The sequence below is a fragment of the Pteropus vampyrus genome, unplaced genomic scaffold (assembly GCF_000151845.1).
Source record: "Pteropus vampyrus isolate Shadow unplaced genomic scaffold, Pvam_2.0 Scaffold408, whole genome shotgun sequence".
In the NCBI taxonomy this organism is placed as follows: domain Eukaryota; kingdom Metazoa; phylum Chordata; class Mammalia; order Chiroptera; family Pteropodidae; genus Pteropus; species Pteropus vampyrus.
Genome location: NW_011889189.1, coordinates 458,374 through 483,770, shown reverse-complemented (window position 1 = coordinate 483,770; position 25,397 = coordinate 458,374). Strand labels below are relative to the sequence as shown.

The 25,397-nt window shown below is 34.1% G+C and overlaps 1 protein-coding gene across 14 annotated transcripts in view; it reads right to left on the bottom strand.

Moving 5' to 3' along the window:
- MBNL1 (muscleblind like splicing regulator 1) overlaps nt 1–25,397 on the bottom strand; it is a 173,519-nt gene that overhangs the window by 136,528 nt on the left and 11,594 nt on the right. For 10 of the 14 annotated variants that reach the window (XM_011380845.2, XM_011380846.2, XM_011380841.2 and 7 more), the window contains exon 2: nt 6,761–7,745. The exons of 2 other annotated variants lie outside the window; for them this stretch is intronic. In XM_011380845.2, the coding sequence (XP_011379147.1) occupies nt 6,761–6,934 (174 nt within the window). In that variant the 5' untranslated portion in view covers nt 6,935–7,745. Of the gene's footprint in view, nt 1–6,760; nt 7,748–7,986; nt 8,235–25,397 lie in introns of those variants that run through there. 2 more of the 14 variants (XM_011380839.2, XM_023523763.1) reach the window with 2 other exon arrangements.

The window sequence follows — 25,397 nt, the reverse complement described above, 5'->3', positions numbered from 1 at the left end:
TGCACTGGCAATAAGAAAAATAAAAAATGAAGCAATTTTCTTTTTCTATGTAAGTAAAAATCAATCCACTTGTGATATACTAGGTTTTACTGACTAAATATATCACAATTTCAAAGAAAAAAGACAACTCGGGTTCACCAAGACAAAAGTGATGACAAGTTTGCCAAGATAAGAAGATATGCTTCTCTTCAGCAGTGGTCTCCCCTAAACTACTCCCACACCCAGGTGTTTTTCAGGAAAAGTTACTTGATTCTGGAAGTTTTCTGGGGAAAAAAATCTCTCTTACTTTCCCATCCCAGTGACTGCCCACCTAAAAATTCATTCTTTCCTTCTACCTTACCTACCAAAGGCCTGATTTTAAGCCAAGCAACAGTTTAAAAACTACAGTTCCCATCTTTCCTTGCTGCCCATATCAGCCAATGAGAGACCAGGAATAATCACTGAGTGAAGCTTAAAGGACATTTATTTAAATGAGCCCACATGGGCCAGGTTGTGGTCTCTTGCCCTTGCCTCTTCCTGCCTCCTAGAATCGCAGATATGATGTCTGGCGCTGCAGTGGCCATCTTACAATCTTAAAATAATCCTAAAATTGAAATCCATGTGCCCCTCAGGAACTAAGGGTGAAGAAACTTATGTTCTAATGACTACTGAGTCATCGTATAGGCTTGGACAACTGACTGAATTATAAACCTTTAATTTGGTTTATGCCACATGCTAGGGAGGAAAGGTGTCTCTGTTATTCAATGCTGGATGTAATTCCTTAAAGACAAAATGTCTAAATCATTTCTGCGTGACTACAGAGAAAAATATAAAGAGGGATCGGAACCAACAGTTAGAGAGGTGGACAATTAGGAAGCTGGAAATAACTCAGAGGTAAAACACAAGAAGAATAGAGGTCAGAGACGGCCAAGGCCAAAAAGTATCCAGGAGACAGCCTTTCAATCAAATTCTAATATATAAGAGGAGTTAGAGCTATCAGCATTTTTTAAAACACAAGTTCTTAAAATATAGAAAGTTTTATCTCTAACAAATCAAGCTCTATCTCAAAGTGAAAATCTTTCAAAAATGTGTGAAGAGAGTATGAACAATATGGTAGGTAATGTGCATTTGATGTTATTTGTATAAGAAATATAATATTAGATAAAAACTCTATAGTTTATTATAAATAAATATTACTCAGAAGCTCACTAGAATTATTCTTTGTTTATAGTAAAATTCAGAGAAATCACTATTCTAATAATCTATTACACTTCAAACAACTAAGCATTTCTAACAAGTCTTTCCAGTTCCTTTGACTAAAGTTTCTGCATATCAATAACTATTGTTAGCGCTAAACCAAAGTTATCTGTTTAGTTATCCACTTCCACTGACTCATAATTTTTGGCCTATTAACATAGAAAATTGCTACCCTATCTAGAAGCACGGAATGTGTTCCTGCTAAAGTTTAAAAAAAAATTTAGAATCTCAAAATTTCTTCAATTGGATCTCTTTGTAAGAAAATTTTGTCTAAGTCTGTGGGAAGGCAGAAACATTGCTCAGCATGAAAGGTAGCGGATTAACGATGTCGATAGCTGAAATCCTCTACTGATCCTTGGCAAGAAAAATGACAGGATAAGCTTCTCAAACTAGGTCCCTAGGTGTCTGTGCTGGGTCTAAGAAACATTCAGTTTCTCACTACTCATGTGAACTGGGTGTATGTCACACACATCCTGAATAGATTTACCCCACACTACATGGACTCTTTTAACTCAATAACAGCCTTGTACATGGAATTGTCTTGAGGCTATGCGTGGAATCAGAACTTTACGTAAGTTTAGAAGTCTGAGTTACAATTATACGTAAGTTTAGAAGTCTGAGTTACAATTAAAGTTTGAACTTAACTGTCAGTGACACATTGCTTCAGGTTTAAATTGTTTTCAGTTTGTCACACATACAAATCGAAGCAAGGTTTAATGAGAAAAATAAAAATAGAAGCAGTGTACCAAAATTTTATGGAAGGAAACAAATTAACTAGTTCTAGAATTAGTGCCTTAGGCAGCATGATTCAAAACATGGCTTGAAATTTGTCCAAAAGTTTAAAAATCTGTGCTTATTTTAAAAATATTTTGCTAAAAAATTTCTAATTATAAGAATATAAATAGGTAAATGAATAAAGCTGTATTACTAAAGCAGCCACAGCTATTAAGAATTTCATTAAAGAAAGGTTCATGTCAGAGGTGATAACATCACAGCATATTCACAGGGTATTCTTTACAAAGTTGTGAAGTTTCCACTTAAAGAATACTATGGGAAGTTTTACATTGCTACATAAATTATGCCCTACAGTTAATTCATCTCCTAAGATTATTGGGAGGAAACATGGAAGTCCTGTATCAACCTGTCACTGAAAGGCATATTGAATATGTACTCATATAGAATAATGTGTCAAAGTTTTAATATCACATAGAAGATGCCATTAGTAAAAAACCAAACAATAACAAGAAAATTCTTGGTAAAAGTTATTCCAATTAGGAGCCTACTAGGTAAAAGCTATAATAGAAAATTGGACATTTAGTCTGAAACTTTCAGGTACCATTTTGTCAGAATTATCAGTTAAACAGGTTTAAAAGATAGTATGAAAAGACTATGCTGGAGGTTCAGAAAGAGCAGCACAGCAGGCAACTTGAAGTTGAAGTTGAAGATACACTGTGCTAATAATGGAAGACCTTCTAAAATTTAACAGTAAAGACCTTCAGGACCACTTTACAATGTCCAGTTATGCTAACCTATTCCTATGTGACCATCTAGAGACTTGATTTGCCTTACTGACTTTGAGTTTTCTAGTTGTTCATTTATGTGGATGTTTACTTATTTGGGTCTTCTAATAGCTGATTTCTGTACTTCATATATTCTGCGAGGTCTTCAGATACATTTTAAAGGTATTCGTTCACTCAGTGCCCTTGATTCCATGCCACGTTGCAGTGGAATCTGATCTCTAATGTGTCTAAAATAAATCTGATCTGCTGTGCTATCTATATACACAAATGTATATAATTGTGAAATGAATGCTTAATTATCTTAAAATTGTCTAATCTGATAAGAGAACAAGCGACTACTACAGTTTTCGAAGATAAAAGTTTTGCTAGATTTTTGGAAAATAGATAATAAACATAAAGGTTATATCCCTCCACCGCCAGGACCTGAAAAACGAATGGATATTTGAAAATGAAGAATTAATAAGCAATAGTCTATTTCTGCTGATTATATAGTAAAAGTGTTTTTTTAAACAACTTGGCATCACATTAAACACATTCAGTAGGCTATTTTACATCAACTACTTAAAATATTAGTTGGGAGACTGTTACTCAAAGAATAGGTAACTTGCCATTAACTATTAATTAAATAACCACTTCTGATATATACTATTCTAAAGGCAGCTTGCACTATTTATTTTTCTCGTAATATTATTCTATTCTGTTATCCCTTTCACAAACCTTAAGAAAAAAATCTTCTCCAGCATAAAACAATGTACTTTTTCAGATGTTCAGGATTTCTGAAGTAGCTAAAACACTCAAATCCATAGTTTGTAAGCAATTTAATTCTCAATTTGTGTATACTTTTAGACTGTTCCAAATTAAGACTGCAAATGTAAAAGCAAAATTGAGAAAAATTAAGTGATTACAATATTTTATAAACTAGTACATATTATTGCAGCATCTGCTCTTTCTGTTATCATTCTATTTCCAATATATTTAATCAATATATATATATATTTTTCTTTTTCTTGTGTTTTCTTTTTACTTAGCAACACATTTATTGTGATACAGAATTCTGCTCTCATGCAGTAAATTTAAGTTCATTATTTAAACTTTAAAACCACCAATATGCAACTAAAATACTATCTGCTAATTTTCTTCCTATTACCTTTAGTAATATGCCAATTAATTTCTTTTACATAAATACTTTCTTGAACTGTTTAACTTCTGTTTTTAATGAATTCTCTTCTTCTAAGTAGAAGTCTGCTAAACGTAAGTCACCTGGGAGCCTGGCCAAAGTCTGAAACAGCACAGCTGAAGGGTACAGCCATTTCACAGGGTCCTCTCAGAGAGTATTTGGTTTGCTTTCCTAACTTGCTAAAAATAGCAGATTACACAGGCTACCTCCATCTCATGGCTCAAGAACTCAGAAAAGGCTGGACTATGGATTGTAGCAATACACAGAACACATTTTATTAAAGAAGTCAGGATGTGATGAGTTTTCTAAATTCTTCCGTTTCACTCTCTGAGACAATACAAATGATCCAGCCGTTACTGGCGTGGAAACCTCATAATGCTCCTAAATTTCAGAACTTCAAGCATGAGTCACAGAGTTACTCTAACTGCTTTAAAGTATGTTTTTGATCTATTTTAGCCACAAAACTGAACACAGGAAGACTTCTATATAAAAGGTAAGATGCTACACACTATTAAGAATCACATGTATTAGTTCGAAATATATAGTGAAAAAAAAACATGGTTTTTGAAACTTGAATACTTAATTAAATATTCCAAATTTTTGTTTAAATTAATTCTTAACACAGTTATTTCACTCACATTTAAGGAGCTATTATTCTGAGAATGAAACATCTCCATAAATACATTTGTGTTTTCTTCCTCTTATCCAAATCAAAATATTTTACCAAGTTTTAGACTATAAATTAAATTTCAGTTTCTCTTAGCAAGACAAAGAATAAGGACAGAGTTTGCATTGATTAGCTGCTATAATGAGTTCATCTTGTAAATAAATTTAAAATCTTCCAATTATTTGTTATTAAAAAAAAAGTCCTTGATGTGGCAGTTGAATCTTATTAACCACACAGCATGTCATTAAGCAATGCTGCCGCTTTACTCAAAGGGAGACTGTTCTGTGGCCACAAGTGAGCAGCGACTAAAAAAATATTTTGAGATGGAAAAATAGCAACTGAATTTTAATGTTTCACAATGTTTCCAAATGCTGTGGAGGCAAGTCTTCTGTGAAACTACTCAATGTCACAGACAAGTTAAATGTCCTTCATTTTGTAACTAGAGTGCACCATCAACTGTCTGTAGGATTAAAAATTGGATTTACTAGTAATTGGGTCAAAACAGAGTTACTTATGGACACAGCTGTTTACCGACAAGTGTAATTAGCCCTTTGCCCCTCATTTTATGGGTCCCGGTCTCTAATTACACCCAAATTCAGTCAGCATGAATTTAGGAATACATATTGGCAAATGTACAACCACTGTGTCCTTCATTGATGTCTTCAGAGAAAGAAAAAGGCCCAATGATAATTTATAACTTTTGCTTACTAATCTTTAGGACGATGACATTAAGAATAATTTAACATTATACAATATCTTTGTTTTTGTTAATGCCTCCTTTTTGTATCCTACTGTGAAGATTACTATTCTTGAGTCTTTGGAAAATAACTTTAGCAAAGTTAGCACTCCAATCTGGACCAAAAAGCAATGAACTGAAATAGTTAACCCCCAAGCTAACTCAGAACATTGAAGTGAGTTATGAGTTAACTTATAGATGAGCTATTTCAGTTAATTCACCCCTATTTATTAAAGAAAGCATTAATATTATAGCACTATTTTTATTTGCAAAACACAATATGGATCTATAAGACTTCTACTTCTCTGTATATGTAGAACGGTAGAGATGCCAGTCTCGAAATTTGAGAGTGAATTATATTGGCACATTAGTATTCAAAGGCAATTGAATTAAACCAGGGAGGTAGAGAACCCAGGACTCTTCACATTTCTAGACTTGACCTTGCATGTCAAGATAAAGACATGTATGCTATCTTTTTAAAGACCCACTTTCAGATTTGATACCTGAATACAAACCCAATAACATTTCTGTAAGTCAAGATATGTTAAAGTGAATCTTTTAGTATTACGGTGTCCACAAAATCTAACTTTTAATACTTCTAGCTGAGACAGTTACAAATAAACAATAATCAGGATCTAACAAAAAGTAAACTGCTGAATTCCTTCACATTGGAATTTTAGAAGCTAAAAGTATCCAATTAATAATAGTACTTAAGAGTTTCTACTTATTTATAAAACTCACATTTAACAAAGTTTGTGCCTCAGTGTACTGTAGCAGTGGGCCAAAACTTTACTTCTAGTTATACTTTCCACAAAATGTATTGTTTCTAGCCTTAAAATAATATGCTCGTACAGTCAAAAGGAGAGCCATAATGTCAAATTAATATAAAATGTCTATCCAAGTTTAGGTGACTTAAAATATGCTATTCTTTCACGACAGTTCAGCACCTTTAGAAACAAGCAAAATCAAACCATCTTCTTTCACCTACTGCCATGAATATTGCTAACACACACTTGTATCTACACTTACTATTCCTATAGACAGACACTGACACACATTGCATATAATCCATGCATATTGCTAACACACACTTGTATCTACACTTACTATTCCTATAGACAGACACTGACTTTGCTATTATCAAGTAAAACGTATGCTGGCACCTTCTGCTCTAGAAAAAAAAGTCATAACATTAAAAGACTGATAAAGTTATTCATAATAAACATGTTTGGCCAGACTTGGTTCTGCTGCTTCACAGTAAAGACCCTCCCCCCCACCCCAACATCATCCAAAAGAACACACCATATAACTAAACTATTAGCAAATACTATTAGCAAATCCATAGTTCCAAACTCAGTGAACTAAGTCTATATCCCCTTTATTCAATTATTGCATATCCTTAAAATAATATAACATTTACTCACTTTCAATGAATCAAAGCAGGCGATTACTCGTCCATTTTCAACTTGGCAGCTTTTCGAAGGATGTGCAAATTTACATTCCGTGTCTGGCCGTGAGCAAGTCCCCCTTTGGAACTCTCTACATACTTCCAGTGTTAGCCATTTTGTGTCCCGAATTGGTGTGACACTAACAGCCATGTTTAGATTTTACAGGTAGTTAAAATTTTCAGTGAAACCAACAAACCCGACCCCCCCACAAAAAAAAACAGCAACCCAAAAAAAAAAAAAAGCTGAACTGATAAAACTGTAAAATGATGATGAAAACGTCCCCTTCAAAATACTTTTCCCCCACTCCCTGCTTTAAAAGTACATGGAAAATTGTGTTGTCAATATCAAGGAAAAGATCTCCCACTAGAAATTCACAGCATGAAACTGTTAATTCAAAGAGGTTTTGGTTTTTAGAGAAATACTAGGATCTTAAGTAGATGAACGTTTAAAAGTAGGGCCTCGAATCAGCCTTGTGCTCTCAGTAACCCCTTCCCAGTGCCAATTTTGAGCCCAAAATGCAAGCATGAAAACGTGGCAGACCCTTGGACACCGATTTTCCAAGCTGCTTTCAGCAAAGTTGTCTGAAAGGGAATCTCCTCACAGCTGAATTTGCAATGGAGTTTGGTGGTGCAATCGGTATTGATTAGTTTGGCATAGACAGATGCAGCAGTTTAGAGCAAAATCGAGAAAATGATTTTTTTTCCTCCTTGATTTCCTGGCAGAAGATATCTTACTTTTTCAGTAAACTTTTCTTTTAAAACTAAAGCAGCCTAGGGCAATGCCAGATACTTAGAGCTTTTCTCTTGATTATAAGTAGAAATGGGGGTGTCTGGGCTAGAGGTGGAGGGTGGATGTGCTGTCGTCACAGTCTAGCTGGCAGCAAGCAAGGCAAAAGCAGAGACTGCTCTAGAAGCGGTTCCAAGCAGCAGAGACGTCAGGAAAGGCACTTCTTAGTACCAACCTGTAGAAAAAAGAGATAGGTTAAGATTTACTAAGTAGCACTTCACTGATGTCCTACAGTATCACAACCTTGCCATGTGCTACCAGACTAAGTCATATTCAAGTCAGCTCTCTCTCTAGCTCTTAATCTCTCTCAATCTCTCTCTCTCTGTCACTCTCTCTCTCTCTGTCTCTCTCTCTCTGTCTCTCTCTCTCTCTCACACACACACACACACACACACTCACTCACTCACAATACTTACAGTGAGGCATATTGCAGCCAGCCATCGTAGACTTATTAAAAAAAGGGACCGTTTCCCCTTGTGAAGCAATGCATGATAGAAAGATAACCAATCACAGATAGTGTTGCAGCAATATTCTGGGCAGAAAGCCAATAGTGTGGGTTGTCTTATGAAAGGTCGCGCCTGTCAGACGTTCATTACTATGCTATAAGCACAGAAAATGTCCATCAGATGTGACTTATTCCACTGCAAGAGGACGAGCATGTGGGTTTTGAATTTACCCAACATGCAGTTAGTGGACTAAACCATGTTAGTTTCAAAACAGCTTCTAAGACAAGTCTAAGCACTTGAAGATCATTACCAGGAGGGGGGTTGGGGTGCGGGGGAACAAGGTTTAAAAATTGCAGCTGACTTCCAAGCTGCTTTCCCTCCGGCTCTGCGCACGGACGGGCACTGAACAGCCTGCCCCTGCTGTCCTGACACGTGAATAAAAAAGGAAAGGGGTGTTTACAAATGGTACATTCTCCTGACCTATCCAATTCACTTCCTTCTAAAGCCCAAGTCCTGCCCCTCCACTGAAAGCCGCACTCATACTGTAAAACTATTCCATTCAGCCGGCAGACACTTTGTCAATATATCACAGGCAGGCGAGATATGAACAAAAGCATCCTTTATTCGAACATTTTCTAAGCAGAAGCTGAGGTCATGTGGGGAAAATAAGGAGTGCAGTGTTGTCAGTGTGTCTGGCAAATCTGAAGTCAACCTCAAGGGAGAAAGTGATTCCATCGCAGAAACATTAAATATTAAGTGAGCAATTTGATTTGGGCAGCGTGATGCACTTCAGAGGTACGAATGAAGCCGGAGGTTGGGGTGGGGGGGGTCCCCTATTGCCTAATGATCTATTATATCGGCACTACCAGGCTGCTCCTATGGCAAGGCGTTTTTGCTTTTATCAACTTACTTTTCCAGTCAGATGGAAAAACTTTCAAAAAATGCTTACTAGTTACAGAAACAAAAGTATATATAATTTTTTCCCTTAAGAATGTTACCAACAAAGGAAACAAGGCTTTCATAACTCTAAAAGTTTCACAATCCAATCACACAGTATAATAGTGTTTGATTATACTTCTTCAAGGGCCAAAAATAGTCAACTGGCATATGCTGCATTTATAATTTGGAAATCAGAATATGGAATATAGAGTATTCTGAATCAGAATATCAAATGTGATTATATATAATATACTTATAAACACGGCTAGCTAGCAAAATTTTTAAAAACTTATTTTAAGGTTAATACTGTCATTGTTAACATTTAAAAAAAAAAAAAAAAAACTACCAGATACTTGTTTTGGAAAATGTTAAAGACTATAACTCTTGAGAAACATTAAAAAGAACCAACTCTTACCAATGCTCAAGAAGTACTTTTGTTTTTAAATTTTTTTCTGGTCCTAACTCTTAGTTCTATAAAAACAAAGTCAAGTCAGTCGTAAACTCTAAGCTCCATCCACCTTTGTGAACCTTTGCCCCAGTTCACGATTTCTCAACTACTTCATGCCTTGAGCATGTACCACATCTGTGGTCAACTAACTCTTTTGTCCTTCTCTCCAGAATCTTGAAGTTCCTCACCTACAATCGTTCATTTCTTTCAGAAACCAGCCAAGAGGTCATTTTTTTTGCAAGAAGCTTCCAAGATATCACTTCCTCCATCTCCACCCATTCATATATCCACACTGCCTCCTCTGAATTACCTCTGTACTTCTACACAGTGTTTTATTTCCTTACATGTCTGACCCACTAGGCTACATGTTCCCAAGGATAGAAACAATCTTACTCATCTCCATAACCCTAGCATAGTGATGAAAAACAGGTGGATCTCCGTAAACTTTGGTAAATCAAATGACTTGATGACAATATCTGGACTAGGATTATTTGAGGGCAGAAAAATACACAAACATATATATTAACACACCCACATAAAAACATACATAAACATACATACACACACACACCCATCGCTGCCTCTATAAGTTACTATATTCCCTCCCACTCTCTAGGAATTCCCTTAGGCCTGGACAGCTCCCTCTCACATTCCACACAGCAGCTTTTCCTAAATTTCAGCACTCTCAAGTCCCTCCTCCATCTTCTTCCCACTATCAACAACAGATGATCTTATATGTCATAAATATGTCATAGTCAAAAGAGAGGCCCTTGGGCATGAACGCTCTCTCACCTTCCTACCACTCATCTTTAAACTATCTTTCTGTGTCTTGCTTCTTTCTTCCAGGAATTTTCCCTTCTCCAGGATTAAGCTTCCACCTTGACTTGCTCCTTCTCAAGATTTCTTTCCCTTTATACTCCTCTATACAGGAATGCCCTGCCTATCCTTCAACTCTTTCTTAGCACTCAAAGTGATGAAGTAGCTCCAAAACGGAGAGAGTAGCAGAGCAGAAAGAATGGGGACCCTACCTGGCTATGTCTTAATACGTCGACCCTACCTGGCTATGTCTTAATACGTCGTTATGTCTTAATACGTCGTTCCTAGACAAATGTCTAGAGTGACATCTACATGTGCTATATTTCTGCTTCTTCCTCTCCCATTCATTTTTGAATCTGTATCGGGGTGACCCCCACACCTATGACTTTAGTGCTCAGCAAGTCTTCCAATGCTCTCGGAAAAGCCAAATCCGAAGAACATGCACAGTCTTTGTCTTTACGTGACCTCCTACAGTATTTACAACTCCCTCTTTCTTGAGCCTTCCCCCTTGTCTTGAACTGACACATTTTATTCTTTTGGTTTCTCCCAGTGCTGTATTCTAGCATCCTCCCTCTTAGAAAGGAGCTGCAAAGAGCTGGGCGGGTTCTTGGCATCTGCCATGCTGCTCCCAGCTCCTGGGACTTCCCGCACGCTAACCCTTTCTTTGATTTGACACATACTCCCTCACCCCTGCAATTTAGCAAATCCCTTCTTGGTTAAGTTGCTATTCATATACCACCTTCTCTATAAGGCCAAATAATTTTCCATCAGAATAGTCTCAGTACTTTGTATCTCATGGTACTTTTGCACCTAAGGTTATAAACTCCCTGACAACAGGGTGTAAAACCATTTTTTTTTTTAATCCAGTACCTGGTATATTAGATGAGTTTTTTTTTTTTATGCTTGATAAATTTTATTCAAACTGACAGGAATAAACATGTATATAAGGATGTATCCCCAACCCCAAGAAAATATTTCATCATGATCTAAGGGGTCCAAACAATAGAGGAAGGAGAATGGTACTATTAGAAATATCTTCATTGCTTGACAGTTATGTGTAAATACAACCACAAAATTCATTTCTACAGTTGATAATTTTCCCTTTCTGCCATGTTAAAAGCTTAGTCCCACTCAAGTACCAAACATACTATAATTACTAAAATGCTTACAAATGAGTATTGTAGTTATTTTTAATTTCTGTAGCAGAGAAATCCTATTCAAAGAGTATTATTGAAAGAACTATAGCTACATATTATGTTGGAAAAACTATTTAATTGTAAAATATACAGGCAAAGATGATAACCAAAATATTTATAATTAGCCAGGCATGGACACTCAGCAATACAAATGGATATCAACTTTTATGCATTATTAATCTAGCTGTACCTGGTAATATGTGCTCCATCCCAATATAGGACACTGGGGGATAATAAATTCATATTCTATATAATATGATGTGACTAAATTGCTGATATCAGATTATTATCTTATAATCTTTCTCTTTATTCAGGGAAGACTGAAAATCTTCATGACTGAATGTTTTGGTAAATTAAGATTTTATAGGATTTGGATCAATACTGAATTCCCAAAACATTACTTCAACTAGTAATGGATTTCTGTTCTATACACAGAGACAATGTTGAAATGAGTGTGCATAACATCCAGTGTGAGAATTCCTGCCAATATATCTGCTCTAGAAATATGTGTTGTTCATAAATAACTATTGAAGAAAATATTGCTATTGTAAAGATATTTACTAATAGGTAAATTATTTGAGGTAAATTTGGGACATATTTCAACATATAATAATAAGCTTCCCTGAATAAGTAAAAAAAAAAAAAAATGAAGACTTTAACAGTTTTGCAGTGAGAATCAAACTTTTTAAAACGTGTATAACAACAAGCCATCTTTTACTTATTGATCAAATCCCACACACTCAACTATAGAGCTCCTCGTGTGTGACATGTTCGACAAAAAAGCATATTCTGCCACAGGGACCAAGAACAAATTTTTCCTTGAGTGATATCAGAAATCAAATATACTTTAAGGTATGAGGGGGGAAATAAAAAAGAAAAGAGAAAATGTAACACTAGAACAAAGGAAATCAAGAAAAGGTTCAACAATAAATTTTTTAAAAATGTAATTACTCTTATAGTAATTGATATATATTATCATTAAACTCTCAGTAGATGGCTTCATATAAATATCTATTTAAGGGTTGCACACATGCTTCAATAAAGGATAAACAGATGCTTACAAGATATGCGACTAAAATTTTATTTTGGAGAACTGGATGACCTCTATAAGCAAGGTTAAATTTCCTAGTCACATATATTTACTAATCATTTCAGTTCTTTTGAATCAAACTATATGTAGGTCGGTCCTATTACATCCCAGAGTAATTAGCTGAGAATTGTAGACGTTTTTATTTTACAAGCTTTTGATTTTGAAATAGGTAACATATTGAGAAAGTTAACTGAGTAATCATTTCAGGGTTGTTGTTTTTTTTTTTCTGTTTACTAAGACAGTTTTAATCTAACTGGAAGAGATGTCTGACTTCTCCGTGTGTATTTGATAGAGACAAGAAGAGGCCCCTTGCCCAAAACCATAACATCTCCCCACCTTCACTGGTGCTGACAAGTCCATAATTAGCAATGCATTAACTTTGGTAATTTATTTGTTAAAGTACTAAATAAAATTAGTAAGTAGACAGATAGAGAGATGATATATAATAAAACAGTAAATTTATTAGGAAAATTATTAATTTACTAAGTTAATGTACGGAATAATTTTGCCTAGGGTTTGTCACAAATATTAACAGAGATTTCAGAATACAATCAACCAACTAAGCATTTCTGGAGTCTGTACAGCCATTTTTTCTACTCACAAAGTTACTAGAATAACAAAGCTGTTATTTATAATACAGGGAAAACTGTGGTCTAAATGGGTTTATTGCAGTCTTCGGCAGTATTCAATTCCATATAACAAAAAAAGCTGAGATCAGAGTTTCTCAGTAAGGGGTAAGTACACCACTGGTAGCACCATATCAATTTTAAGTGATACAGAAACAATATAATTTTAATAGGTGTATCAGAATGCTAAAACTAGCTTATCAGGCCTATGATTACATGGCCAGTATAGCTTAGGGAAAGGCTAAAGTTTAATAAAAAAAATTTAAAGAATAAGGTTAAGAAAACATATTGGAAAAAATAATGAAGGAGATAGGCAAATGACTAGCTTTAGAAATACTGCTGAGAAAAAAAAATAATTTTCAACCACACATGCCCCTGGAATGGCAGGGCGACTGTCAATGTGGCCTGCTGATCTTGACACATTTGTACTTTGTTATGGGTGACAAGTTGCTGCCAAGAAAAGAGAGGTTGTGTTTACCCACTCAAATAAGTAATCTAAGGTATGTCAAAGCATTCCTTTAAAATTTTGATAGGTATGAATCCCTAATCAACAAGTGGTCTCTTATGGGAAAGGTACGAAGGAGTGCTGGTTAAGTGATGTTCTATTACCAAAGATTAGAATTCCAAAAGCAACTAACCAAACTGCATTCAAATTAGAAAATGAGTACTGTCCCTTAAATATTTATATTTAAGACAAAATATTTATATTTAAGACATGAAGCCTCTACACAGGCAATGACTAAAAAGTGAATCGAATTGATTCTTACATCAGGCAACATTTAAAACTTTTAAAGGCTTAAGATTATTAGAAGATAAATATATTATAATGGCTAGCTGTACTCTGTATAAAAGGTCACAATTTTGTACCTAAAGAGGCCTTAATCCAGTCCTTACTGCAACATTATCCTCCTAGAAGCTTTTCCAGCCCACTATCAAAAACATCCAATCAGAAGGACCTTAACAGACACTTGTCCTAAGAACACCAACAGATGGCCAACAGATATATGAAAAGATGCTCAACTTCACTAGCTATAAGGGAAATGCAAATCAAAACCACATTGAGATATCGCCTCACACTTTAATTAGAATGGCTATTATCAATAAGACAAGAAATAACAAGAGCTGGAGGGGATGAGAGAAAAGGAACCCTCATACACTGCTGGTGGGAATGTAAATTGGTGCAGCCACTGTGGGAAATAGTATGGAGGTTACCAGAGAGGAAGTAAGTTGGGAGTAGGATGAAGAAGGTAAAGAGGAGTCAAATACATGGTGACAGAAGAAAACTAGACTTCGGGTAGTGAGCATACAATGGAACATACTGATGATGTATTATAAAATTATACACCTGAAACTTATAAGTTATTAACCAATATTACCCCCAATGAATTTAATTTTTAAAAACTATCCAACCTTCTGTTCCTCTCAACATCAGCCCAGACATGCTAAACCCTTCTCCAGCTTTATTCTTCTTCATAGCATTTCTTAGTATTGGGCATAATATTATGTACTTATCCTCTGCTTATCATCTACCTTTGCCATAAAAATGTGATGGCAGGCAGTCCTCAAGCTAGTTCTCCATGCAATAGCCAACACCAAAACAGTGCCTGGTCCACAGTAAGCCAACAATAATATTTGTGATATGACTGAATTTTTTTCTTAATATATCTGAATACTAGTTTATAAGTATTTTCTACAAATTACAATGTCTGGGCTATAGACACACAGTTTAATACACTGGCAATGTCACCTTTATAACTGAAATGAAACCAGCATCAAACTCCACTCATTGGAAAAAGAGCACTAGGCAATGAAGTTAACATAGAACCATATTTATAAACCTCCTTAATTGTGAAGTTGATGGAAGGGTTTTTTTAATCCACAGACTAATTGGAAACAGTTACATGTGGCTTTGCAAATTTAAAATGTTTAAATAATTATTTGTGGATTTCTGACAGAATCAGTTTTCAATTCTGGCAAAAGAAGAGAAAATTTGCATTTTTTTCTGATGATATTTAAACAGGCAGCCCTTTAAACATTCCCCTCTTATTCTAACAGAAAGTATAATGAAATAACACTACAAAGACTACTTTATTGTTCTTCTAGAGAAAACACTAATCCTATTTCATATTATAATTATTTATTACAGAAGGAAGTTATCTTGTTACCCTTAGGTAGTCATTTCTGATCTGTCCATATCATTTACTATTTCAAAATAATATATAGGAAATTAGAATACAGGCTACAACCAAATTAATAATGCTGGTATGTGCTCAAGAGAAAAACCAAATTTCACCATCCTGGCAATTTTCAGGAAAACTGGGTACACTGACCCAATAGAATCTACCAATTTGAAATTAGCTTGACAAAACTGTGAACACTAAATGGAACAATACGTTGTGATATTGCAATTCCCAGTTCAATGCTATAATTATAGACTTTGATTCCAAAGTTTACTTAAAGAAGTTATATTTTATTTCACATAGTAACTAATAGCCAAATCTTAGTTTTTAATTTTTAACCTTTATATCTTCTGAACAATATCACCTAGCTTCTTACTGAGATTGATGGTACCTCTGCCAAAAACATTTTTAAATATGATCTTCATTGCTCAAGGAATAGTAACAAATTCATCTATGCTTCCCTAATAACATTACTACACAACTCAGAATAAGTATAAAGTCAATTAATGTGTACCTCTTTGCCCCACCTATATAGAAAGTTGTTCCAACTTTCGTTCCATGGTAGAAATCGTTCTCACAACCAGGGGTCATCAAGCTCTTCTCCATAATTAATCTATGCCTGTCTTCCATTTGAGCATGCTCAATTAATCAAGCTAAATTATAACATCAACATGCAAAGGAATTTTTTAAATCTGGCCAAAATATAAAGCACATCTCTCTATTAGGACCAGACAATCATAGTTGCCACACTCTCCAAGATTTCTAAAATGTTATGTGGCAAGAGTCCTCAATACTATCAAGTACAAACATAGTCAAGCACAAAAGCTGGACTTTAATAGATAAATCTTGAATTTTCCAATGTCTGATTTAAAACCTAGAATAGTAATCTCGACCTAGGAAATTTTACTGGATTATTTCACCTAAAGATCACCCAAAATATGTAAACTATAAAATTATGTAAAATATATTTTTATAGTTAAATAAAGAGACCTAAAATAATATTCTTCAGAATATAATGAATGAAGCCAGTTATAATGAATATAGTGTGTAGTATTACTTGAATACATCCTAATTAAATGAATTAGTGGACTTCCCGTGACACAACACAATACACAAACATTTCCTTCTTTCCATTTAATCAGTAAAAGTCCCTATAGTTTCACAAATGTAGCTCTTATTGCAAAGTTTACAAATACTCAAGCCACTAAGGTTTACACAGGTGAGCATTATAATCCTATGGATGTTTCTATTATTTATACATTTCATCTTAAAGATTATCTTTTCAACAAATACTCTTAAACATATTCTTAATAACATACTAATGACAACTGAATTTATTCCTAAGAAAAATATTAGAATCTCAGTTTAACTTCAGCTTAAAAAAAAAATAATCAAAAATTCACATATGCTCATAAACAAATAAGAATTATGTTTTCCTTAATAGTGACTCAAGACTCAGTTGTTTTTCCCTGGTTTAAAGAAGGAAGATATGTTACAAAGACATGCATTGACAACTCTTTATTTTCACTTCAGCATACTGTTAAGTATCCTTTGGGGGAGGTTTCACACAACTCATACTTAACTATGTCTAAGATGTTGACAACAAATTATGCTAATATTATTGCAACTGCTATATAATCACTCGGAGCCTCAGACTGTATTTTGTAGGAGAGTAAAATTTCAAAAGGCGGCTCCACAATTCTTTAAAAGTGTGGCAACAAAGAGGCATATTTTGTTTGTGACTACTTCAATTGTTCATGTAAGGCCTAACTTATACAAAAGAAAACACATTGAGAGATTCTGCAAATCTGAAAACTTAAGATTAACTTAATAAAAAGATCATTTGTCTCCATGATAAATAAATTTATATCTATACATAAATCATTCAACACACTTTGTGTCACACCTCTACTTCCTTAAATATCTAATGAACTTAAGAACTGAAATATTATTACATATGCATCAAACAAAACTGCAGAGCTGGTATCTGAGTCATTCATTCACAGGAACTTTTGCAAACATACATGAAAATGCCATGTCCTCATGGAGCTCACAGTCACAAGATGTAAAATAAAATAAAATAAAAACCTACCATCTGGTGTAATTAGGAGTGTGAAAATAAAGGCTCAGGAGAAAATTAAAATTTGCACCAAATATTATTTATTTAAATTTTGAGCCTTTTTTCTTTCTCCATACTCAGACTTTCACATCTTCGGTGACTACAATAATCTGAATTATTTCAAAGTCAAAGAATTAACAATTTATACTCTTAACTACAGTTTTTTGTTTTTTGGTTTTTTTGATGTATAATAAAGTATGGGTATAAGTTATACGGCTATTATCTATACAGAGATAGACACTACTAAATAATAATGAAAGAGATGGTAAAATGTAAGTTCAAACGACAAACAGAAATTGCTAGCAAGAAATTTATATGAATCATGAACGTTAATGTCACATCTTTTTTCTTCCTTACAACTGAATTTCCCCTCCCTCCACTGCTAAATCAGAGCCTTCTTATCCCAAGGATAACAATTATTACTAGTATGATGTGTCTAGTCCTTTCTCTATTCATTCACTCATAAATATATACAGTTTGTTTTTCATACAAATGATAGAAACATACTAAGCATATTGTTCTGAGGCTTGCTTTCTACAGTATATGTTAATGACTTTTCTTTGCAAATAGAAATAGATCAACATAAATACTTTTTAACAACTATGTATTACTCTGTTATATGTCCATTTCTTTACTAGTGATCACCTAAGTTAATGCCAAGTTTTCATTATTTTAAGCAATGCTGCAATTGTATGTACCAAACTATGCTTACGTTTGAGTGGTTTTAATAACATACTTAGAACGTACAGTATATGGGTATATTAAATTAGAACTCAAATAACAAACTTCTTCCTAGAAAATGTTTACCAACATATACTTCTACCAACAATGAATGACATGCTTTTCTGTATCTGTTAAATCTATGCTAGACCTTAAAAAGATAAATACCATTCCTAAACTTAGATTGTAAATATATATTGTAGAAATGGGCAAAAGATATATCTTTTTTTCTTACAAATAGAATTAAAGCCTTATCATTGTGTTTTGTAAAATATTTTCAACTGTTAGCCTTTACATGTTAGCTAATCAATGGAAACATCTGTAAAATCAGTTTTTCGACTCTTGTTAATTCAAAATAAATGACTTCATTGCTAAAACAATTACAATATTTATATTCTGTAATTATTTGCCAAAGAACGGGGGGGGGGGCTGAAAATTTGAATAAATGTTTGGGTTGACAGAGTAACAAAACGAACAATATATAGATCACTATTCTCATTAATAAAAACAAAATGTTATCTTTGAAAAATTTCTTAACAGTACAATAGGATTAAGAGAGTGCTTTTTTTTTTTTTACATATTATTTCTAGAAAAGTCAAAAATTATCCTGCACCCCTCCTCCTTTTTTAAGACACTGACTAAAGGAAATGGTTTCTGACAACTGCTATACATGATGCAAGGCGTTATCAAGGTAACTAAGGTGCAGCAGAACTCTGGTGAACTCATGCAGGCCCAAACACTTTTTCCCATGTGGTGATGTCCCCTTGGGACTTGGGTTCCTCTTGCACTCCTTTCTGAACCTGGAGTGTTTTCCTCCAGCGGCATGCACTTCCAATTAATATAACCAAGATAGGTATATGCTCTTGTATGATTTAGCCAAGGCACATATATCCTGTTAGAAAATAAAGCATTCTCCCCTCATTCTGCCCTCTTCAAACTCTGTTATTAAAACAGTTCATAGAATAAAGAAGTACATGAAACTGGACTTTCAAAATACTTAAGATGGTTAAGATGGCAAAATATGGGCACTTTCAACACTTTTACTATAATCTTTTTATCAATGTGATTTTACCATGTTGTCAAGAGTATAAATAAAATCACACTTCTCAGGAAATGAGATCGAAGATTGTATTCATGTGATTTTGTACTTTTCAAAAGAGTAAAGTACTGAACACACTGCGAACAAACTAATATGGCAGCTTGAGGTTTAGCTTTTTTGCTAAATAGAAAAGGTACACTCCTTTCTTAATTATTTTAATTGCCCATAATGTTCTGTGCATTGTAGAAAAGCTGTAACACATGAGGAAATCTGAGGAGCCAACTACACTCTTCTAGTGAGACAGTGATTCAAGTTCTATGTGTTTCCACCAGCAAGGTATGCACTTAAAATGCAACAACAAGCTTTCCAAGGTACATCACAATGCAACTGGTAGCTGGCTAATAAACTCAGATAACTACCAACAATTTATTAACAGCACAATTATACTCCAGAAAGAATCTTAGACTATCTGAATCAGTCACCTGGGGGTAACTTAAAATCTGTATTTCTGGGACCTACCCTAGACTTACTGAGAATAAAGACCAGGAATCTACATTTTAACCAAACTCCCTAGGTTATTCTTAATCCCATTAAATTTTGGCAATCATAACAAATAAAGCTAAATATTAATGCCCATCAGCAATTATGTATTGCATGTCTACACAATAATGTCCTAAAAACCCAGAATGTCTGTCCTGAAAAGATGACTTGAGATTTAGTGACATGCTTTGTGATTATATCCTATCAACTACTTTAGAAAAGTGACATACCTGCAAAATGTTATGCACAATTGTTGTATTCGTTTTTAAAAATATTTAAAATCAGGCACCAGAATTGCCTCTCCACACTCTAAGGTACTATTTGCCATATCGTACTATTAATCATATCTCAAACCACTTTTAGTCCTATTCACTCCAAGTCAGCATGCAAAATCTACTTATTTTGTAAAATAAAATCCCCCCCAGTGTATCTGAAGGAACAAATTCAAAGAATGATCATGTAGCAATCTTAAAACTTTCTATTTATTCCTATCATTTAAATGTGAAATGCACCATTATATATAAACACACACACAAAATACTTTATTAGAGACAGTGACATTTCTTATTTATAAGAAATTTCTTATTTCTTATAAGAATAATTTATAATAGCAAAATTATTTTGCAAAAAGATAAAAAATGATCGAGCACCTATACAGTCACTACAGTATGATAAAATCAATTGTTAATAGTACAGGTATAATGTGAAATAAGGATTAATATATAGGTATGTAGATGTATATCAAAAGAATAAGGAAAAACTTTTAACATAGGAATTAGTCAAATCATGTTCTTCATATATAACTAAAACCTAGCTCTTTATTTAAATTCATGTAAAACATTTGTGTTAAACTTAATAAGAGAAAAAAGACAAATAATGCTTTAATCTTCTTACAGTAAGTACCACTTTATTTTAGATAAAACTATAAACTATGGTCCTTCATTTAGTAATAACCCTTAAAGAGATTAACTTTTGAGAAGTTGGCTTGTGCTACATTTCTTTTTGATTTATGTATAAAATCTGCAAGGTGTTCACCTGGTTCTTTAATAAAAAGTTTCTACTGGAGGGGCCAAGAAGAAAAATTTACTTTTCCCCCAGAACTCCTATACTCTATTATTGTTCAAAACTAGCGAATGATATTTTATATGTTGGTATGCAGTTTGCATCATCTGAAGTTTGCCATTTGTTACTCACAACTCTAAAAGATGGTTATATTATGTTGTCCATTTGTGAACAAATAGATTCAGGCTTGCATGGTTAATTGACTGACTCACCAAAGTCCACTAAGCTAATTAAATAGAAGAATCAGGACTCCAAAATCAAGTCTTCTGATTCAGATTTATAATTTCATTCACAACACATGCTGGCAATTTAATACTAAACTTTGTGGAAATGCCAATGACTATAAATATAATAGAAGCCAAAAAAAAAGAACAGAAAGAGATTGGGGGTGGAGTGGGACATGATGAAGCAGCAGTGACTGCATCATCTGTGGTTTGCTCTGAGATGTACATGAAGGAGAAAGCCTCACGTATGGACTCTGAAGGAGGTAAGATGGTCCCTTTCTAAAGTTGAGAAATGGATGCTATTGTCCTTGTATGTCTATGGAGTATGCACTGAACACTAACAATGTACACTTAGAGATGTGACAATCATACACGACGTCTATCAGTTTCTTCTTAGTTTAGACTGTTAATCAGCTTAAATCTAATAATGAATACATTACAGAGTTCTACATACTCAGTAACTGATTTAAAGATTAACTATTGAGGAAGAGGTCTTTGAGGATGATTTTATTTTTATTTTATGCCTTCTGAATACAAAAATGATCTACATTTTCTTCAGAGCTTTCGTTAGAGGAATTTAAATTATATACACAGAAAGCTTCCACATAAGTAAAATGGAATGCTGCTCTAAAAGTATAAAACTGAATATATGTTAAGCGAGTACGCATATAGTAAAGGCTGACCTATATCGGCTTCTAAAACAGCATCTGAAAAGCAGTGAAGGAGACAGCATAACTGTCTGAAACATTTCTAAGCTATGTAGAGTCAGATTTTTTGAAAACTGTTAAAATCACAGAAAAGTATATTAGGGAGAAAGCACTTAGGGTTTGAAACAGCATAAATGATATTTTTCTTTTACTTGTACCAAACCTGTTCTCTGTTCTATTAGTTACCTTATGACACAGATTAATGGTAGAAATTAAGTTGCTTTTTAATATAAAGGCCCAAAATCAAAACAATTAAAAAATTTACAATCCTAGTTCCCCTGCCTGAAAATATCTTGAAAACAACTGCAGGTGTTGTTCCTCTAACTGTGCTTGTTTTTTTTTTTTCCTAAGTTCTTTCTTCCCTACTATCCCATTAAAAAAAAAAAAAAAAAGTCCTTAAAAATTCAAATACATCCAACAGAGACAATAACCTTAATAAATACATTCATTAAAAATAAATGATAGATAAAATAATATACATGTATAGATTATATTAACAGTTTATTGATAATCCTATATATATGTAGCGTAGACACAGGAGAAGAAATAGACTCAGCTTTGAAGAATTTACTGTGTCATTTGGACATAAAAGTAACACACAAATAACTGTCCATAGGAAAAAAAGTGAGAAGTACATAGCAGAGATAACGATAAAGCTTGGTGAGTTAAAGGAGAGAGAGGTCAGGGGTGGTTTTGTAATGGGAAAGACATCTAAGATAGGCCTGAAAGGATGAGTTTCATTTTGTTACAGACAAAAAGGAGCAGCAACCCAAATTGTAGGAACAGAGAAAGCTGAGCCAGTGAGATGGGAAAGCACAGAACATGAACACTGAGGAACTGTATGGAGTACGCATATGCAGTAGGGATGGCGGGAGATAAAGCTGGAATTTGGGGCAGGAACCCAATCAGTAAGAATTCTCCCTTTACTTTTCAATTAACTGGAATTCATCCATTCCAAGATTTCACCCAAAGGCAGAGTCAGAATACTTAACTAAATACTTTAAGGGCTAAGAATAAGACTGTATAAGGGATATGAAGAGATCTTATTAAATAAACTTGGGGTTTTTATACTTCTGAAAGCTTTTGTTTAGGTTGCCAGAAAGCTGAGAAATAAGTTTAGTGCTCAATTTCATCTCAAGTACTTGTTTCATCTCTTTTCCTTCTAATTGATTTGTTATGTCTCCTTTTTACAGTCCTATTTTATGTGCACTTTACTGCTGTAAGCCAACTCATATCCTTTTTTTTGATGTAGACTACATCATACATAAATAAAATTTTTAAAATGTTTGTCCTGGTACCAGGTAAGATTGTAGAAGCAACACCTAAGTTTCAGAAGAGAAAAGAGAAGTTGGAATTCACCGATCAAGTAAAGCTCATTCCTCCAGAAATAGTTCCATGAAAGATGGCCACATCAAATTAGGAGACCCGGTACCACAACTGCTCTAAAATCTAGAACCGTTGGGTTCAGCAACCTATCTTCTTGCCTGGCCGTCCAGTTTGACCTTCCCTGTAAATCAGTGTCCCTACTATAATGCCAAAATGACCTTCTGAAACTTACAAGGCTTCCAAGGCCGCAGATATTTTCAGCTGTATCAGCCCTGGCTGTCAAAGCTTTCTGCATGATACTGAGTGACAAAACTGGAGCTTCCTGTACTAGCCTGACCTTTTAAACTCACAGTATTGTGCTGCCACTCAATATTGAGTTTTCTTTTCCTGCATTACTTTGTGATACTACTTCTCTTGCTTAATCATAAAGCAGTAATTCTAAGCATAAAATGGCACTTTTCTTTACATGAAAATACTTCACTTATATACAGTAAGCCTAATATTGACAGAGGCTTAAAAGTAAATATTTACTGACATCTATAAATAATATCTTTTAATTACTGAAAAGATCATTTAAATTCTGTGGCAACAAGAACTATAATAATATGTCATTATTTCTGCAATGGCCAATTTGAAATTTGAGCAATGTCTAAATTTTATAATTGCGCTTTTATAATTGCATCTGTTTACGTTAACTATTATGCATCCGATGCCTAGCACAGAATATAAAAGAACCCAAATTAATATTCAAGCAAATGTTGCAGAATCTGCATGTTTAATTATACTTCATTTATCATAGAACTATTGAACTGAAATATAGGTGCTTAATTTTCTTGCCAAAAAATTAGTACATTAGCATGGAATATTTCTCTTTAAATAATATGCCTGAGAATTCTTGGTATATGAAGGAAAAATATTTTTTAAATCCATTAACGTCAGGTCATTAACCATCAGAAAACTGTTGCTGTGTGAATAGGTTAAAGATTAATATCAGTGGAAGAAAAGAACAATGGAAATCAACTCATTAAGACACAAATTAAGATTTCTAATAATAGCATATATCAACTATTTGATCTCAAACTATTTGATCAACTATTTGATTAAAGAGTAATAATATAGTAAATTTACATATGTATATCGAAATATCTTTTGTTTCTACTTAGCGTCTATGACATACTGTATTTTCACAAGTCCTGTCTGTATTAAGTTCAGAGAACCACAAAGTGATATTAAATATAATATTTCGAGGCAAATTTACAAACTCACATTAGTTGGTAAATGTATCCCTTAGCTTCAAACATTTATTCTCTGCCATTTTTAGCTATAACTTATGCACTACTTCAAAATCCTTTATGGAATATACATGTACATTTGGTCTAGGTCATGTATATGCACACATGACACACACAGACATGCTCTAATTACTCTGCGACGGTGTGGGGGGAAAGTGAGCAAAGGTAATCAGAAATCTCCAAGTGAATGTCAATTCTCAATGACATGTTTGATTATTTTGATGTTGGCAAAAGACTTCTATTTTCTGATGAGGGAAGTGAATCGAATTACCCTAATGCCTTCAATAATATAGTTGAATAAATTATAAGAGCATCTGCAACACTCTTTGAGCTCAAGATATTTCTTAAAATGTGCAACTTAAAGCTATCCAATTGAGCAATTGGCAGAGTGCTCTGTCATTCACAAGTGACATCAGAAACTTCACAGGTGGTAATGATTTTCAGTCTAAAAGTAGATTTTGCTGATCTGGGCGAGTGCTGGGGCAGAGGGTATTAGGTGTGAGTAGAACTAATACTGTGCAAACCACAGAGGCAGATTAGGCCATTTGATATGGCCCTCCTTTCAAAGCCAGTGAAACTTCAAAGCCTGCTACATCATCTCTGCTGTTTTATGACCACAATGCTTCAAAACCTGTCTCTCACATCTTACCTCCTTCATTAAGTCTTTCTAGAAGTAACCGGGATTAGGCTTTGAATCTGGATTGCTACGATTACTTGTGTACTTAATTCATACCATACTGATGGAAACAAACAGGCAAACAAACAGCAAAACTGCTGGGCTGAGATCTCAGCACTCACAGTACCTTGCTAAATGACCCTTGAACAAATTACCTGACCTTAACCTTGCTGAGTCTTCATTTTCTTACCTGTGAACTCAAGAGAGAGAACAACACATAAATCTCACAGTGCTTTATAAGAACTATACATGGTCATGTAGATAAAAGAATAAATTCCTACGAAGTTAAGTAGCTATTTTCATAATTAGTATGACTGCTAATCGTCTGGTCTTTTGTGATTCTTATTTTGTTTTCATTATTTCATTATGAATGAACCTTTT